The following is an 18,376-nucleotide window of genomic DNA, read 5'->3' on the forward strand; positions in this document are numbered from 1 at the left end:
CCCCACTGACTGCAATGCAAATTGAATAGTTTCACAAAGCTTGCCAAATCTCAAAGATAAAAGTGGTTTGGATATGAATCACATACTCATTACCTGGGCCACAAAGGTGCAGACCCACTGGATTTCATCAGGTATACATATGGATCACTACGGGAACATCCTGCCACAACGTGCAGCAAGACCTTGTTTGATAAAAAAAAAAAAAAAAATTCAGCAGCATCTTTGTGTGTATGTCGAACAAGAACTTTTTTGAGCGGCAAGAGGTCTCCTTCGGGGCTCCCTGCTGACATTCTCAAAGTTAAGTTCCGGTTGTTATTTGTCCCGTTTTAACTGTTTAATTTTCTCACCTACATGTTAATGTGTGTTCCTAGTTCGGTTTTGTTTCAAAAATCGTGCTATTTTGTGAGTATTTTTGTCGACGTTCTTACTTGGTGTTTGAGGCCTAGTCCTAGGTTTGAGGCCTACCGGTTCCACTCGGTGTTCGATCGTTTTTTTTTTTTTTGTTTGTTTGTTTGTTTTTTCTCCCCATTACCTTCAATTTCTATCCTCCCCATTACCTTCAATTTTCATTCTCCCCACTTTCCAAACATCCCCCATTCTCCCAACTAATCTCTTTCTTATCTCAAAACAAAAAAAACAAAAAAAAAAAAAAAAAAACCCAACAACAACAATAACAACAACACGCTCACCTTCTCCCGATTCTGCTACTTCTTCTTCCTCTTAACTTCCTCCTCGTCTTCCTCGATTTCTTTTTTTTTTACACTTCCATGACCTAATCTGTTGAACTCTCTCATACATTAATATTAACAACAAAAACGATCTTATAATGCTTCATCTTCCTCTCTCACACATGTGGTACTCTTTACTGTTTCACAATGCACTTCTCTTCTGCTATTTTAACAGACTGCTCTCATTTCGACCTCTCCTTCATTCCTTGCCTAAAAAATCCAACTATTACAGCGCTTCTTCTCTCCATGCTCTGAATTCGCCTTCATTGCATCCATCAAGAATTGTGTTAAATCGCATCTCTGACCTAAAACTTTTAAAAACCACAGTTTGCCATGGATGCTCCCCTTTCCATCAACCATTCTTTTTTTCCAACTTCAGTGCCAACTCACCCCCTCACCCCTCACTCTCACTCTCAAAGCAACCATCCCACTCTTCTCCCTCCAAGCCTCCCTCTCACCTCTTTCAAAATTCCCCCCTCACCTTTCTCCCACCTTTCATCCCCCTCACTCTTCCTTCTCTAAGTTGCCCCCCTCATCCACCAACCTGCCTCCCTCCACTGCCCTCTCACCTCCATCTCTTCACTCCACCTCCTCAAATCCTCAACTGCCATCTTCCTTGTCTCTTGTCCCCCCTCTCTCCCAGCACCACAGAGCCTTTTCTCCTCCTCATTCGGCCCCCTCCCTCGCTATTCTGCAATACCCCACACTCCTTCAGCAACCCTCCTTACCTCCCCCTCGTCCCTCGTCCTACCCTCCCCGCCCCTCCACCTCCTGCACCCAAAGCCTCCTCCCCTACCTCTTCATTAAAAGTGTGGACCTCAAATATCCGGGGCCTTCGCTCAAACCTTTCAGATCTTTCCATGCAGGTTGCCACTGACAAACCAGACATTATCTGCCTAACAGAAACTTTCCTCTCCCAAGACGTGTCTGACTCCCAAGTATCTCTCCCTGGTTACTCCCTCTTACGGTATGACAGACCTGAGCCTCGTCCTGGTGAGGTGTTGCTCTCTTCATCAAAGACTCTATTCCTCACTCTCCCTGCACTGCTCTCACTCCCCCACACCCCCAGGAATACCTCTGGCTTCGGCTTCCCCTCCACTCCCACCTCATGTTTATATGTGTACTGTACCGTCCACCGAACAGTGATGACTCCATCTACACCTCACTCTCCGAAAACATGGACCATCTTCTATCTTCTCATCCAAACTCTCTCTTCCTCTTATGTGGCGACTTCAATTGTCATCACGCCAGTTGGCTAGGTGTGGGTACCTCTCTCACCTGCCATGGGACGTCAGCAAAAGCTTTCTGTGACTCATTGGGACTGACTCAATCGGTCAACTTCCCGACCCGGATCTCAACCAATGGTACTCCATCTCTTCTGGATCTGATTTTGACAAATTTCCCTGACAATATCTGCTGCTCTTCCTTCGCTCCAATTGGTTCTTCTGACCACGTCCTTGTTAAAGTGGACATCTCTCTGGCTGTCATCAGAGAACCACCTCACCGCCGTCGAGTCTGGCATTTCACTCAAGCCGACTGGCAGGGTCTCCGAGCAGCCATCAAACTTACAGACTGGTCTCCTATCACTACTTTCTCAAACATCAACTCATCCTGGGAATTCTTTCAAAGAAACTTGCTCTCCCTCATGCACAGATTTATCCCCTCTCGTGTTCAGTTGTCTTACCCTTCCTCCCGCCCTTGGTTTACTGAAGCTTGTGGCGAGGCAGTTGTCCTGAAACAACTTGCCTTTGCCTCATGGAAAGCAAACCCAACTGAGGGCAATCTCAGTTCTTTCCACAAAGCTCGGAACAAGTGTGTATCTACCCTCAGGAGAGCCAGAAAACAACATCTTTCTCATCTCAAGTCTGAACTCTCAGACCTCTCTCCCTCCTCAAAATCCTGGTGGCGTTTAATCAAATCTGTTTCTGGTGTATGTTCCCCCTCCATCCCCTCCCTTACCTCAAATGGCCGCACTGCTGATTCCACACGTGATAAAGCTGAATGTCTAAACTCGGTGTTTGCAGCTAAATCTTGTGTCCCAAACCCATCACTATCTCTACCCACTTTACCCAGTCGCACCCAACTGTCCCTGGACTCTGTATCCTTTTCTCCTGACAAGGTGGAGAGCTTGCTTTCAAACCTCGAGTCAGATTCTGCAACCCGGTCCAGACGGCATCAGCCCACGTGTCCTCAAAGCCTGCTCTTCTGCTCTTGCTCACCCTCTCTCTGTTCTATTCACCCTCTCATTTTCCCAAGGTCATCTGCCATCTGCTTGGAAATCTGCTAACATCACTGCCCTGCATAAAAAAGGTGCAAAAACAGATCCCTGTAACTACAGACCAATCAGCCTTCTCCCAATCATCAGCAAGGTTATGGAATCCATCATTGCTTCAGACATGAAATCCTTCCTCTTCTCCAATGGCTTGATTTCCAATCATCAATTTGGTTTCAGACCAGGTCACTCTACCCTGGATATGCTGCTTCTGCTCTCCCATCAATGGATGGAGGTCCTCAATGCCAGACAGGAAATCCGAGCCGTATCCCTGGACATATCACGTGCTTTTGACACAGTCTGGCACCCTGCCCTACTCACCAAACTCTCTTCCCATGGTATTCAAGGCCATCTCCACTCATGGCTCGCAGACTTCCTCTCCTGTCGCAGTCAACGTGTGGCCCTAAATGGAGTTCTTTCATCCCCTCTTCCTGTGCAGGCTGGAGTTCCTCAAGGTAGCGTTCTGGGCCCTGTTCTTTTTCTGGTTTTCATCAATGATCTCTCGGACTCTCTGGAAAATCCTCTATTTCTCTTTGCCGATGACTCCACCCTCTGCCGTACCATCTGTCATCCCTCAGACCGGCAAGCAGCAGCTTCTTCGCTCACTGCAGATCTGGATAAAATCACAAACTGGTCCAACACGTGGAACATGTCTTTCAATCCACACAAATCTCACACTCTCACTATGTCTCTTCGAAAGGACCGTTTACAAAACCCCCACATCCCCTTTCTCAACAATCCTCTGGAAGAAGTCTTTTCTTTCAAGCTTCTGGGTCTCACTATCTGCCATGACCTTTCCTGGGAAAGTCACATTTCCAACCTTGCCTCAAAAGCCAGTCGCCGACTGGGAATCCTCCGTCGTGCAAAGTCCTTCCTCGGCCCTCTTGAGCTCCTGACTACTTACAAAGCTTTTGTCCGTACCCTGATGGAGTACTGCTCTCCCCTCTGGGCTGGTGCTCCTGCCTCCCACCTTTCTCGACTTCACGCTGTCGAAACCAGGGCTTTTAAGATCATTGGCATCTCCCGCAATGAAGCTGAGTCTTTGGGCCTCTCACTCAATCACCGCAGGTTGGTCGGTGGTCTTTCTGTCTTCTACCGACTCCTCTCGAGCCTTGCCCCCCCTGCTCTCTCTGCGATTTGTCCCAACCACATTTCCACAGGGCGCTCAAGGTCCGCCAACAACCCCGTTCTGGTAAAACTACCAAAATCACGAATCACTGCTCATCTTCACTCTTTCATTCCTCTTTTTTCCCGCCTTTGGAATAAACTTCCTCACTCTATTCTTTCCCATTCTTCCCTCCAGGCTTTCAAAACAGCTGTTCACCACCACCTCTTATCTTCCCCCATCCAAATCCTCGATCTTTTCTACCCCCGATAATCCACCCAAGCCCACTTCCTTCAATTCTCCTGCTTTCCTTCCTGAAAGTCCCTGTAATGTCCATCTTCTCCTCGCCATGTTCCCCGTCCCATCCCCATCCCTCTCCCTTCCACAGTTCACCTGTGTCTGTTCCCCAATGTTTTGTCCCTTCCACTCCCACCCCTCTTGTCTCATGCCTCCTTGCTGCGAGTTGTGTGTTAGCTCTCATTCGAGCCTCGACCAAGGTATACAAAAAAAAAAAAAAAAAAAAAATTCACTTAGTTAAAAGGTAATTTAAATTACTCAGGTTGTGGTCATTATGCCTCAAATAATAAAGGAACCTTCAGGCTTAAGTTTGAGATTGAAATCAAAACTTGGCCCTTGGCACCATTACTTGAATCCAGGGTGGTGGGGTTAGCTCAATTTGTCATATGCGGGCCATTGAGCTATCCGGATGGGGTTCGATTTCCCCCGGGATCAAACCAAAAACTGCCGTTTTAATGGTGGCAGCAGGTGGCGCTGTAGCTCATAGTATGCCCACCTTTAGATGGGGAGGTAAAACCAGCAGCCGTCCCTTGTGCTGTGTATTCACGTGGTGGATGTTAAAGATCACATGGTAACTCGAGAGATGAGTAGGCCATTATACACTGGTCAAATCCCCTCATGAGAGTCAGTTAATGGCAATGGGTAGGATAGTTTGTAGGAGAGGAGGAAAAAAAGAAAAGAAAAAGATAAAGCAGACACAATGGGCCATATGGCCTCATCCTATGGTCGAGGTTTCCTTGTTCAGTAAATACCACACCAAGCATTAACCAGAGTGAATGGTCAAGATGCCTTTCCACAGGTATTCAACCATCATTCGGGTCATTCCCCAATCGCTGCCCTGTACCCACAGTGCATTCCCGGCCACCACTGAACTTTTCCTGCTGGCATCCATATTGAGCAAGAGGAAGATTTTGTAGAGTTAATTTTGACACAAATACTTTTAAGAATGACTAAGTGCCATTTGTAACATATTGCACATGTTGGTGCACTCCCGAGTCGGCCCATTCGTTCATTTTTTCATGCGATACAACTGCACTGTACCCTGGGTGCGTCAACACGGTGCAATTTACCCAGCATGTCCAATCTGGTTATATCAACAAATCAAAGGTTCTTTGGATCAACATTGTGTCAATAAAATGGCTCAGGCAAAAGGTTGTTATACATTGCAACTGTAAGGTTACCAAACGGCTGCCACCCGTCGGTTGGGAAAGGATGACGCACTCCTTGGGGGGTGAGGAGGAGGTGCACTGCATTGGCTCAGGGCACCGGCCTCTTATCTGCATTTGAACAGACAAATCCAGGCTGTACTACCTCGTTTTCACTTCAAGGGGCCACAGACAGTTGTACATTCAAGAACATTCACAATAGCAACTCAAAAAAAAAAAAAAAATGAAAAATAAAAATTATATATATTAAAAAAAAGAAACCAAACATGATAGAAAGCACTTGACCATGGGGCCAAAGGATACAGGAAATGAATTGGTACAACCGGTTGAGGCTTTCCACCTACAGCCAGCTGGCAGCAGCTCGTGCTTCAGAACAATACGGTCTATAAAGTCAAGATCCTTATCATCCACCAAGCACGTTGGTGTGAAGACGTGTTGAAAAGTGGGATAATATGAAGGATCACAGCGATTTCACATTATTCCTTTCCGCACAAGTGGTCATGGTTCAGTGGTCGGTACAAGTACGCCCATTGTTAGACAGCGTTGAGCAAACCTGGAAAGGTTGCCACTACATGACCAGGTGGTGTTTGTTAGCACAGGAATTTGGCCTGGGTGCCGGCGCACTATCAGCAACAGGGCCGGATTCAGGCATGGGCAAGCTGGGAAGTTGCCCAGGGGCCTCCACATATTTCATGAAAAAAAAAAAAAAAATTGTAAGGAAAAATGTATTTGACTCTTGATGAGAACATTGAATGTAACATTCTCAGAGAAATTGATCCAAGACGTTGCAAGGGTCAAGTCTCGTAAAGTGCCTGGTGGTCTCATCAGTGGTCTGTAAATATAGGTATTAGGTACTGCACTAGATTGTAGATTCTACGATTGACCTGCTTGCTTATTCACAACAACAGTCAGATTCTTTATACTTTAAACATGGGAACTTCCAACTTTGTAGATTCTTATAGTTTGATCATGATGTTTAAAGATGTGCCTGCTTGCTTATTCAAATTCTTAATGCTTGAAACATAGGAACTTCGCAGATTCTTATACATTGATCATGTGCTGGCTCATTCAGATTCTTGATACATAGGAACTAGATTCTTACATGTATATAGATGTACATTTTTATTCAGATTCTTTGTTCTTGAAAAATATACTTTATGGATGACTGTAAATATGTCTTGTCACCTTTTTAGTATTCTAAGGCAGGGTGGGCCTCCACTACTGAAGGCTGCCCAGGGGCCACCACATGTCTAAATCCGGCCTTGATCAGCGAGTTTACAATGGAGCATGAAACCCACAATGAAGAGCTCAAAGGCCAGTACATTACCTCTCATATCCAGGCAGCACCAGTGATGGACCAAATTGGCAGAGAAGGCAATGGAATGTGCCCATGTAGTCGATAATGAATGTTTGGGAAACTTCATTGTTGATCAAAATGAGCCACTTACATGGCTGACAAATTCCAACTCTGCAAACTAGTTTAAAAAAGGTACACTTACTCAATTGGGTCGAGCTGTGAAGAATCACCCTGGTGTTTTGCATTCAGAGCGACTGTGTGTGTGTGTGTGTGTGTGTGTGTGTGTGTGTGTGTGTGTGTGTGTGTGTGTGTGTGTGTGTGTGTGTGTGTGTGTGTGTGTGTGTGTGTGTGTGTGTGTGTGTGTGTGTGTGTGTGTGTGGTGTCATACGTGAAGCCCGAGGACTCGACTACTCGCATTGGTGAACGTTGAACATCAGGCGGTGTCTTTTGTGAAGAGCAGGAGTCATCGCTGGCACTCTGGTCAAATTCAAACTTTCTGCTCTATCCTACAGGGGGCACTGCATGAGCAGCACCACCATACCCCTGAAAAAGCTGAGGCAAACGCTCTCATCCGCATGCTGCATACGGGCAAACAAACTACATCAATCAACATGAAGCCCTTGCGTCACACCAGAAAAAAAAATTAACCACTTCACAAGACTTGAAGCCATATCTCCATACTAAACACCTTGAACCTGCACGTGGAGAAGATTAATGATAAAGCAAAACCGCACGTTCAAAATTCAAGGCTGAAAAGCTTGCACAACCTCAAATGGCCAAAGGTGAGTTCAGGCCAACACTAGCATAGTCATCCATTAGTATCAAAGGTTCACCCATTTTAACAAAGCAGAAATATCTGGGTTAACTATTTAATAACAATAAAAAAAAGTTTCACGGACAGACAGACAGACAGATGGAAATGTCCAGAATAAGGGTGCTCTGGAGCGGAGCGAGCAGCCAATAAAAACTTTAGACTATTCAGGGGAGGGAAGTGGAATTTCCATCATCCTAGACTTTACATTTGCTGTTACACATGTCCCACACCACCTGCCCACTCTGCAAATCTACAACTCCATGCCTCAAAGTGAACTTTATACCTGTACTGGGCTGTTAATAAAACCATGCAAACCATCCAAAGAGAAAAACTTTCAGAATTCAAGATGCAGATTTATTAACAAAATGCATTCCAAAGGGAAAAAAAAAAAAAATTGGTGCAATCAAGTCCCCCCCCCCCCTCACACGACAGAGAGACTTGATACAGTTTCAATTCTTCTTCTTGAAGATCTGTTTGCAAACTTGCCCTTCACACGCCATCTCCTGAAACACATCCGAATAACTCAATGGCTAAGCAGTTCGCAGCACCAAAGAACACAGGTACGTGCACAGATATCAATACAATTTTGTGTCGAAGAAATTTATCGTTCGCTTGTGCGATCGCTGAAACCATTTAGAATTGCATGTGTATTGGGATTTTCGTTTTCGGTCTTCAAACCTCAACTACAAGTCCACTGACGTGCATAAAGTAGTAAAAGTGCATAAAGACATCTCCAGAAGGCTTGTGCATATAATTAGAAGCCTGTACTCTTTGTTGAACATCGTTTGAACAAGTCGAGAACAGACCCTGGACGAGTCTCCGCTCTGTCCCAGGAGACTCGACTGCAGACAATTTGGGCACGAGTTAGGAATTTGTTCAGGATGCCGGAAGCAACACTCCTACTCGAAGCAAAAGATTCAACCTCCACCTACATCTGGCACATTGGACACCCGGCTTAAACTTGTGCTATACGTGCAAACACAGATGCCTCAGCCTGGGTGCGAAACCCCAGGATGGCGGTTTATAGCTGGGTCAGGATTCAAACAAAGGTTAGACAACTCAGGTGTGCACACCTCTAAGCAATCCTGCCAGCTCATATGTGTATAAAATGATGTTTTTTGTTTAAGTGCATTTGCTTTCAGCAACAACTAGCAAACAAATCACCCACAAAGAGCAGTTCAACCACAAGCAGACTCATTCCGTAGTTTTCCACATCAGCAAAACAGGACAAAGTTCAGTTACATCTGGGACCAATTTACATGCAAAATCTCCACCCAGTTACTCGATACCGAGAGCAAACAAACCTCCCACAGGTCGGACATTGTTATCCAACCAGACAGGTGAAACACTAAAACACCTCAATATCACGAGTTGGGTCGCTTAAAAGATACATCACATGCGGAACATTTCACACAAAGCAAGATATGTTAAATTAACCCATCTTGGGAACCATTCCGCAACCCTCCAACTCAGACTCACCAGGTGGAGAAGATCTCCCTCAAGCCAGTGGGACCACGAGCGGCCTTTCTTCTCTCCAATCTGGGTACACACCAGTCGCTCCCCTTCCCAGCGTACGGTGCTCTGCACAGATGGCCAGGCAACAAGGACTCCCACATGACCCATCGTGGTCCACAACATTTTGACTCTCTCCCTCCCCCAAGGATCATGGCATGGGAGGTGGGGTGTCACTTTGCTGACAAGACAACTTGTGAGTGGTGATAAACAGCACAAAATAAATGCTCCATTTCAAGGAAATAGGTAAATAAAATATAAGCACCTTCATGGGATTATTCAGAAAAAAAAAAGAAGTTTTCCCATGACATTCAAGACAAGGCAATTACCAAACTAGGGGGTGAAGTTAGTACAGAAAGCAGGTCAAGATGACTAATAATCATGTTTAATATATACAGTGCAACGAGAGAGAAGTCAATGGCACGCCATTGCAAATCACCATGGTTCCCATCAAAACAAAGATGAACTAGAAGGGCACTCGGTAGAGCGCATACCTCCGCCACGTCATGCCCAATCCATGAAAACGTATCAGGCCCAATACATTTGAGATATCGTGCTATTCATCATTTTTTGGCCTCATCTCTCAATGGTGAAGGAGGCGGAGGAGGAGATTAGGACCACACCCTGTGCAGAGAGTTAGTGCTGCTTCAGCAGTCTCCTTGGCTATTGGGCACAATCCTGGATGGTCACCACTCCGACAGTATACCAGCATGCTGGCACTCATTTTGCCGACCTCGGAAGGATGACAGGCCGAGTTGACCCCACCTGGTATCAATTCAACAGCCGAGTGAGATTTGAACTCAGGACCCTCGGATCCAAAGCCCACCACCCTAACCATCAAGCCAACACCAGGAATAATGGTGAAGAATCACTTTTCAAAATTCTAGTAGTCTGAACCAGATCTTCAACAAAATCTAATCAGTTTGTCCTTGTCAAACACCGAACCTGCCCACCAAATTTCTTCCAGATCCATCCACAACTTTGAGATGTCCTACGCACGCGCACACACGCACGCACACAACCTCCTTCACCTTCAGTGGCGGAGGTAAAGATGGCAAAATGATCCTTGCGGAATCACCCAATAATCACATTTTGAGTGAACATCTTCTGTTTTAACCCGGGACCCTAAATCCACTCCCTGGGGCATAAACCAGGGGTCAAATAGATTATTTTTTAAACACATTTCATGTGTTGATTTCATGTCCCCCAATGTTGATTGCATATACATTTCATGTCCCCCAATGTTGATTGCATATACAAAGTTTAAATTAAAACCAAATAAAAAAACCAACCACCCTCATGATTAAATGGAATAAACCACAGCAGAATAGCGTCTTGGAAACCTTGAGAAGTCATCATAATCTCAAAATACAGTACCGTCAGAAAGTATTCACACCCCTCGACTTTTTCACATTTTGTTGTGTTGCAGCCTGAATTTAAAATGGATCAAATTTTTTTTTTTTTTTTAAATTGTCACCGATCTACACAAGATACCCCACAACGACAAAGTGAATTTTTTTTTTTACAAATTAAAAATGAAAATCTGAAATGTCTTTCATCAATAAGTATGCAAACCCCTTTTCTAAAACACTCCAAATTGAGCTCAAGTGCATCCAATTTCCTTTGATCATCCTCGAGATGTCTACAACTTGATTGGAGTCCACCTGTGGACAATTTAATTGATTGAACGACATGATTTATAAATTAACACACCTTTCTATAGAAGGTCCCACAGTTGACAGTGCATGCCAGAGAATAAACTCCACCATGTAGTCCAAGGAACTGTCCGTAGAACTCAAAGATAGAATTGTGAGGAGGTATAGATCTGGGGAAGGGTATTAAATTTCTGGAGTGTTGAAAGTTTCCAAGAGCACAGTGAGCTCCATCTTTGGGAAAAGGAAAGAATATGGAAATAGCCAGACTCTTCCTGGAGTTGGCCATCTGACCAAACTGAGCAAGGAGGTAGCCAAGAACACAATGACCACTCTGACAGAACTACAGAGTTCCTTGGCTGAGATGGGAGAATAATCTCTGCAGCTCTTCACAAATCAGGCTTTATGGGAGAGTGGCCAGACGGAAACCACTCCTGAGAAAGGCAGATGAAAGACAGAGCACGAGGTGAAAGATTCTGTAATCTGATGATGAAAATTGAACTCTTTTGCTTGAATGCAAAGCGCTACGCCCGGCAGAAACGGAGCACAGCTTATCACCCATCGAACACCATCCCTACTGTGAAGTATGGTGGTAGCAGAATCATGCTATGGGGATACTTTTCAGGCACAGGGAGTGGGAGACTTGTAAGAATAGAGGGAACAATGAATAGAGACAAATCCTTGAGGAGAACCTGCTTCAGAATGCAATCGACCTGAGACTGCGGTGAAGACTTGGGTTCCAAAAGAACAATGACCCCAAGCCATACAGCCAAAGAAACACTGGAATCGCTTCAGAACAAGAACGTCAAATTCCTTGAGTGGGCCCATCCAAAGCCTAGACTTGAATCCCATTGATAATCTGTGGAAACATTTGAAGATCGATGTTCACTGACGCTCCCCATCCAACTTGACAGAGCTTGAGCAAATCTGCAAGGAAGAATGGGAGAAAATCCCCAAATACAGATATACACAAGAAGACTAAAAATTTCTAAAAACATGTTTTCACTTCGTCGTTATGGGATATTTTGTATTGATTGGTGAGAATTATTCATTCATTTATTTATTTTTAAAAAGTTGATCCATTTTCAACTTGGGCTGCAACACAACAAAATGTGAAAAAAAGAAGTGTCTGTTCTTCCTGAATACTTTCTGTGAACATGTATCTGAAATAGTCGATGGGTGCGAATACTTTCCGAAAGGCACTGCGACTTGGAATTCACCCGACGTTCGGGTCCCCGCTGACCCATCATTACATCTCGCATGGGGGTCTTTGAACGAGCAACGCAGCCCCGTGCACAGGTCATGGTGAAGTCAAACGGATAGGACTTCGAAAAAAAATTTACAACACCCAGAACAAGGAACTCCATTGTGCTGTGTGCGACACACTTTCACAATCATACACCACAAATCGCTTCAAGGTGCTCAACCGGTCGTGTTACCACATTCACAATATGCCACCCGGATTGGTCACGTCACCAGACCCTGTCCCGATACGACGCAGTGCCGATGGTGAGAAGGGAAAAAAACTCCATTTTCAAACAATATCATCATCAGACACAGAGACAACCGTGTGGACCGGACCATTCAAGACCCCCTTGGGTACGCACCTTGAGGTCCCGTTTATCCAGCCCTTTGGTATGCTCGTCGAACTCGACTCCCACGGTGAAAGACACCTCGTAGTTTCGAAACGAGCTGAAAGTCTTGAAACAGAAATGATCTCCCTGCTGAGTCACCACCTTCTGGGGCTTCAGGAGGTTTCCGATCTTCCTCGTGGGGTAATCGATACCTGCGGACGTGCGTTACGGCGTCACTCTTGGGTCCAGTTCGTGGGCTTGGCTAAATAAGCCCGGGATCGGGACACTCGTCAGGGGCAAATCCAGGAATTGGGTGGGGGGGGGGGGGTTCCAAATAACAGAAAATTATAAATTTTCCAAATAAATTAGTGAGCTGTTAGTGGCTTATTGTTGATTAGGTACTGTATTGATAGTTTTTCTGAGGCTTCTGGCCTTTTTTGTGGCACAAGGAGTTCTGGGTGACCAGGGAACCCCTGGGTTTGCCACTGCTCGTGGGGAAAGGGAAGGAAAGCAGGTCTTGACACAAAGATATGCACAGGTATTCACATTGTACCGAATCAGAAGAATTAACAAATTTTTAAAAATCGATTCAATATCGAAAAATGTTCACGAACACCTCGCACAGGTAATTACCTACTTCGGGGTACCAATTGGTCACACGGCGTTCAGGTTTATAATCGTGACTCGATCTGTGATGTTAGTGTGAAAACGCTCACCCAACACCTTCATGTAACCGTCAAAGTTGTCGCTGCTGACGAAATCGAACGTTCCGTTGAAATCCACAACCATGGTGAAACAAACAAAAAATATAAACCTGCTTCAAAACCTCGTGCGAAGTAATGTGTTCACAACGGCACCTGACTGTCCTGATCAATGGGAGGAGGAAGCGAGGGAGCAACGAGCAACAAGCAACGAGCGTTGGGCGCGCGCTCTTTAAATCAATTCAAACACGTGCTGCTAAAGGGGCTCGCTATGCGCTCATGCACAGATGGCCGACGTCATGCAGTTGCTTCTTCTTCTTCTTCTTCTTCTTCTTCTTGGTTGTTGTTGTTTGTTGCTTGTTAGTTTTGCTGTTTGTTGTTTGCTTATTACCTCCGCCGGAAAATGTGAAGGACGTTATGTTTTCACCCCTTTCAGTCTATTTGTTAGTTGGCGAATTTTTTTTTTGCAAAGTATATTGGTCGGTAGCGTGCGTGCTGTTAGGGTTAGGGTTAGGGTTAGGGTTATTTTTGGTCACAGTTTTCAAGCAATCGTTTTGAAAAAAAAAATTGTGTGTAGGTGACCGGCCAAGGACAGCAACGCTTAATTAACCTCCGCCATCGAAGATCGGAGGTTACTGTTTTCACCCCTTTCTGTTTGTTTGTTTGTGAACAGTATTACGGAAAAACTCCTCGACGGATTTCGACGAAACTTGGTGGGGGGTTAGGTCTGGTCCAAGGATCATGCCACTATGGCCGCTATGGCGGCCATTTTGAAAAAATATTTGAATTTTTTTTTTTTGCATTTCTACATGTTATAAGTGATTTCCAACAAAAAAAACATGCCAACATTATAATTGCGGATGATTTTGGAACTTCAGGTGGATATACCCACGTAAAATCAATTTCTGTCTCAAGGAATCTAGTTATGACGAATGAATTGAGTATGTAAAAGGGAAAGTTGCAAACTATAACTCTGTGAGCACTGTTGACATCATATTTAATTAATAAGATATAAGGTTCACTTGAGTGACCCAGCAGTATTGGCGGCGGAGGTTTTGCACTCTACCGAGTGCTGCCCCTCTAGTTTTTTTTTTGTGAAGGTCCGAATCCGGATCTGAGATTTTTAAGTGATCTGATATTCTTCACCATTGAGAGATGGGGCCAAAAACGATATATAGCACGATATCTCAAAAAGTTGTGGACGTATTCGGACGAAACCCAGTGGGCAGGTTGGGTGTGCGACAAGGAAGAATTGATTCAATTTTAGTGAAAGATCGGGATCCGGATCTGATAATTTTTAAGTGATTCTTCACCATTGAGAGATGGTGCTAAAAATTATATATCGCACGATATCTCAAAAAGTTGTGGACGTATTCGGACGAAACTTGGTGGAATTTTTGGGTGTATGACAAGGACGAATTGATTCGATTTTGGTGAAGATCCGAATCCGGATCTGGATACGAGAATTATTTAATTTTTAAAGTGATTCTTCACCATTGAGAAATGGGGCCAAAAACGATATAGTACTGTATGGCATGATGTATCAAACGTGTATTGGCCCAATATATTCTCGTGGATCAGTTATTACGTGGTGGAGGTATGCGCTCCACCGAGTGCCCTTCTAGTTTTATTAGTCGCACCCTGAAGGGGATGCAAAACTCTTGCAATGTGTTTGTGCGTGTGTATATGCATGTACGTGTGTGTGTGGTTTATTGTTATATATGGTGATTCATTGCTTTGTAAGAACTGAAAACATTTTTTTCTCATTGTAATCTAATTTATTTTGCCTTCCTAACTTCGTTGATGCCCCCACGGAGATTTGAAATTTCTACAGATGTGCCAGTGGATTACTCTGCATACCTTGTTGTGCCTTTGTGTGTGCAGCTGATCTGACCTGAGTTTTTTACATCCCGATAGGAGGTGACTCATGCTTTCTGTTTCGACCTTGCAGAACTTACACTTGTCCGATTGGCTCAGTCCTGCCATTTTTTAAAAAAGCCATTCATGTAGTGTCCTTCGTCTTGAGCATCCATACAAATAAATGTGAATGTGTATGTGTGTATCAGTGTGTATGTCTCCTCCATAACTCCAAAGCCATGACACCGAGAAGCCTGAAACTTTGCATGCATACCAAGGGAACTCAAAGGAAGTGCATGAGTGAAAATTTGGTGTTAGGGTTATTAAAGCACCCCTTTTGAAGATAATTAACAGCCTTATTTAATTATATCCTTTATCAGGCACTCCTCGTGCCACCTCACTCTCTGGGGTCTGAAGGCGTATCCTGGGTTACCTTGCTGGGGTCTGAAGCCGCCATGTTTTTGGCCTGCTCAACCATGCTTGACTTGGAAAAGGTCACAATTATTTCTTAATGGTAAAGTCTTTTTTTTCACTTTCCTCACTCATATTATCGAATGCCTGTTCATCATAGCTACGAATCACTGGGTACATTGCAATGATTATAAATTCCTGGAGACACCAGTGTTCATGGCTTTATTTCATTTCTGCACATGCCGTAACTTCGAGACTCTTAAAATAAACCGAGTTACAAAATTTCAGCTCCAGAATTGAACTTGGCAGCAGTTCCAACTCATAAAAAGTATTCATTTGTCTATTTGGACATTGCTTCGTTGTGTCCGGGAGGTGTTTTTTTTTTTTTTATAATAGATCATTGCTTGCCAAACCAGCCATTCTTTATCAACCATTTCATTGGAGTGCTTCCTTGAGTACTTAAACCACTATGCAAGCACGCTACAATAATGCCACTGTCACTGAATACTTTATATTGATTGATTTGAACAAAGGTCAGGGTTACTTGCCTGTGTTGGTCATGTGCTGTTCTGTGGTGCAACAGGCAGTGGCTGGCTCAGTGAAAATGTGAAATTATATTTGACACGACATTTCTCCTTTTTGTACGATCTTCCATGATATGACTTGACACTTCGGCATAGATAAATATAAATAAAAATCGAACGTCTTGTTTTTAAAAGTTTCTGCAACTGTTTCGTGGAGTGTTTGGTGAAGCCACTTGACGTGCGTTAAGTTTTAATGGCGACACCACGGTTCATTACTGGAGGTAGGAAGGCAAAATATATTATATGATCACATGAGTAAAAAATGTTTTCAGTTCTTATGAAGTAATGAATTGCCACATCATGGCAAGAAAGCCAAGAGGTACACATGCTCGCTGTGTAGCCTGAGTTTGAATCCTGACCCAGCTATAAACTGTCATTCCGGTGTTTCACAGGCAGGGTGATTCATCAATGTTTGTACCATCTCTTGGATGGACATTAAACTGGGCGTCACATCTGCTGGAATCCCTCACCCCTCTCCCTCTCTCACCCTCTCCCTCTCTCACTCCTCTCTCTGCCTCTCTCACCCTCTCCCTCTCTCACCCCTCTGCCTCTCTCACCACTATCCTACACCTTCCTAACCTACCCCATCTCTACCACCCCTCTCCCACTTTCTGACACCGACCCTCTCTCTCCCACCTTTCCTCTCCTAGTCAAGTATCTACGGAGGGTATCCGTGCACCCCCCCCCACCACCTCAGGACTCCACCAGACCAACTTAAAAAAAAAAAAAGTAAAAATCCTTTTATGGTCTTCTTACACATTTGAGATGTTAACAAAAAAAAATTCCCAGCACTCTGGCGATATTCAAGATGGCGTCAAAAATGGCCGCTAAAATGGGTAAAATCATAGAATATGGTATATAACATCTCAAAAATGTGACAAATTGGAAAAACAATCATTGAGATTTGGTTCCTGATCATTAGTTACTAGTTTCTGATAATTGGCTGTATACTGCTTTCTGCATTTTGGGTGGTATTGGGCCTCTACTGCAAACAAATCAAATCCTTGGATTCGCCTTAAGAGGCACTCATGATTGTTCTATTCTGCTATTTGCAGCACTTTCTGCCATCCATCACGTTCAAATGAAGAGGTGCCTTCCTTTGTGTCGATGCCTGCCTTTTTCACATGGATTCGGCCTTCAGTATTGCAGAAAATACAATCAGGTTAAAAAATGATCTTTTCTGATGCTTTCTTGCGCTTTACCCTTCCTTCTTGGCTGGTGGTCCAGGAGCTTTAGGATCGTTTGATGGTTTACGAGCTGTTAACCTATGTAGGTTCAGGGTAAATCTTTGGTAACATCTTCGGTGATAGCCCTCGTTCTCCTGGATCTCATCAGGAATGCCCTGACAGATATCTGTCATTCGATATGAAGAACCTGGTGGTTCAGCTAAGCGACGATCCCATATATTTTTGAGAAGTGCCAATCCATCATTTGGATTCGTCAAGTCTGAAAATTATGTGAACGATCCATGCTTTATTCCAGACATATGAATGACACAATGTTCCCGTTTGCGTTTTCTTTTCATTTCAACAACTTTCTTTTGACATTTACATTCAACTATTTCTTGCTTGTCTGACATCTTGACTTGTGATATTGATCTTGACTAGCTACGGTCTTGCTAAGCTAACTAATTTAACCTGGAAAGGGAGAGAAAAAAAGGGTACCATAGCTAGTCAAGATCAAGATCACAAGTCATGATGTCAGACAAGCAAGAAATAGTTGAATGTAATTGTCTTGAGGGTGAGAATCCACCTTTTCTAACAATGGAAGAGATTGATAAAATTATGTTGATGTTCCACATATGAATTATATACATATTGTTACGGTTCTCGGAACCGTATGTATACAACATACAGTTGTCCTGAGTCAGTTATTCAATTAATATACGTGCAGATAGATCCCTACCTTTTGTCTAGCGGGACAGCAGGGAGTGCGTTGCGATGGGCTATTAGTTCGGATTAATAAATCATTTTTCCCCTTTTATTTTATTCCCTCCTTTTTCTGAGGTAAATTCATCTCGCTTGCTACCCTCGTTTCTCTGGCCACAGCATACCACCATCTACCCGCTGTATCCGGAGTCTCGTTTTCTGAGGCAAAATCCTGACGTTCGCTATGGAAGATGCGCCACCATCCACCTTCCCAAACCCAGAAACGTGCGGCGTGGGTGGGCCAAACTTGCGTCTGGCTGAAACACCGCCCAGAAAGGCGGACCACATGAAGGGCCGGTCCAATCGGGATGCTCGGATCGGACAATGACGTCGGTTTCGCCATGGCTCCTCCCCGAGTTCTGGGATCTACAAAATACGGAGCAATCCTCAGAGGAAGGGGTGTGTTGTTGTAGATCGAAAGAAAGAAGTCGGTGGTTATTGGTAGATTGAAAGGAAGAAGTCGGTTGTTGTTGATTGA

General features: G+C 44.2%; 2 protein-coding genes across 5 annotated transcripts in view; one reads left to right on the top strand and one right to left on the bottom strand.

Moving 5' to 3' along the window:
- Nucleotides 1-18,376, top strand: part of LOC147016418 (transmembrane protein 107-like) — a 56,141-nt gene that overhangs the window by 25,940 nt on the left and 11,825 nt on the right. For 2 of the 4 annotated variants that reach the window (XM_085845055.1, XM_085845053.1), the window contains one exon: nucleotides 5,202-7,246. The exons of 1 other annotated variant lie outside the window; for it this stretch is intronic. In XM_085845055.1, the coding sequence (XP_085701181.1) occupies nucleotides 5,202-5,319 (118 nt within the window). In that variant the 3' untranslated portion in view covers nucleotides 5,320-7,246. Of the gene's footprint in view, nucleotides 1-5,201; nucleotides 7,247-18,376 lie in introns of those variants that run through there. One more of the 4 variants, XM_085845057.1, reaches the window with a different exon arrangement.
- Nucleotides 8,012-13,334, bottom strand: LOC147016419 (retinoid-binding protein 7-like). Its single transcript, XM_085845058.1, has 4 exons — nucleotides 13,134-13,334; nucleotides 12,451-12,629; nucleotides 9,159-9,260; nucleotides 8,012-8,182 (listed from the first exon to the last, which is right to left on the bottom strand). Exons 1-4 carry the CDS (start codon nucleotides 13,204-13,206, stop codon nucleotides 8,129-8,131), a joined length of 408 nt encoding a protein of 135 aa, XP_085701184.1. The 5' UTR covers nucleotides 13,207-13,334; the 3' UTR covers nucleotides 8,012-8,128.

Source organism: Eptatretus burgeri, chromosome 11 (genome assembly GCF_056783735.1).
Source record: "Eptatretus burgeri isolate ZD-2024b chromosome 11, Ebu_testis_v1, whole genome shotgun sequence".
Taxonomy (NCBI): Eukaryota; Metazoa; Chordata; class Myxini; order Myxiniformes; family Myxinidae; genus Eptatretus; species Eptatretus burgeri.

Excerpts from the sequence above, each read along its gene's own strand:
- LOC147016419 (XM_085845058.1), bottom strand. The coding sequence starts at position 13,206 with ATGGTTGTGGATTTCAACGGAACGTTCGATTTCGTCAGCAGCGACAAC. Across the intron at positions 12,630-13,133 it reads CGGTTACATGAAGGTGTTGG|GTATCGATTACCCCACGAGG; the intron begins GTGAGCGTTTTC and ends GCACGTCCGCAG. Across the intron at positions 9,261-12,450 it reads TGGATAAACGGGACCTCAAG|AGCACCGTACGCTGGGAAGG; the intron begins GTGCGTACCCAA and ends CCATCTGTGCAG.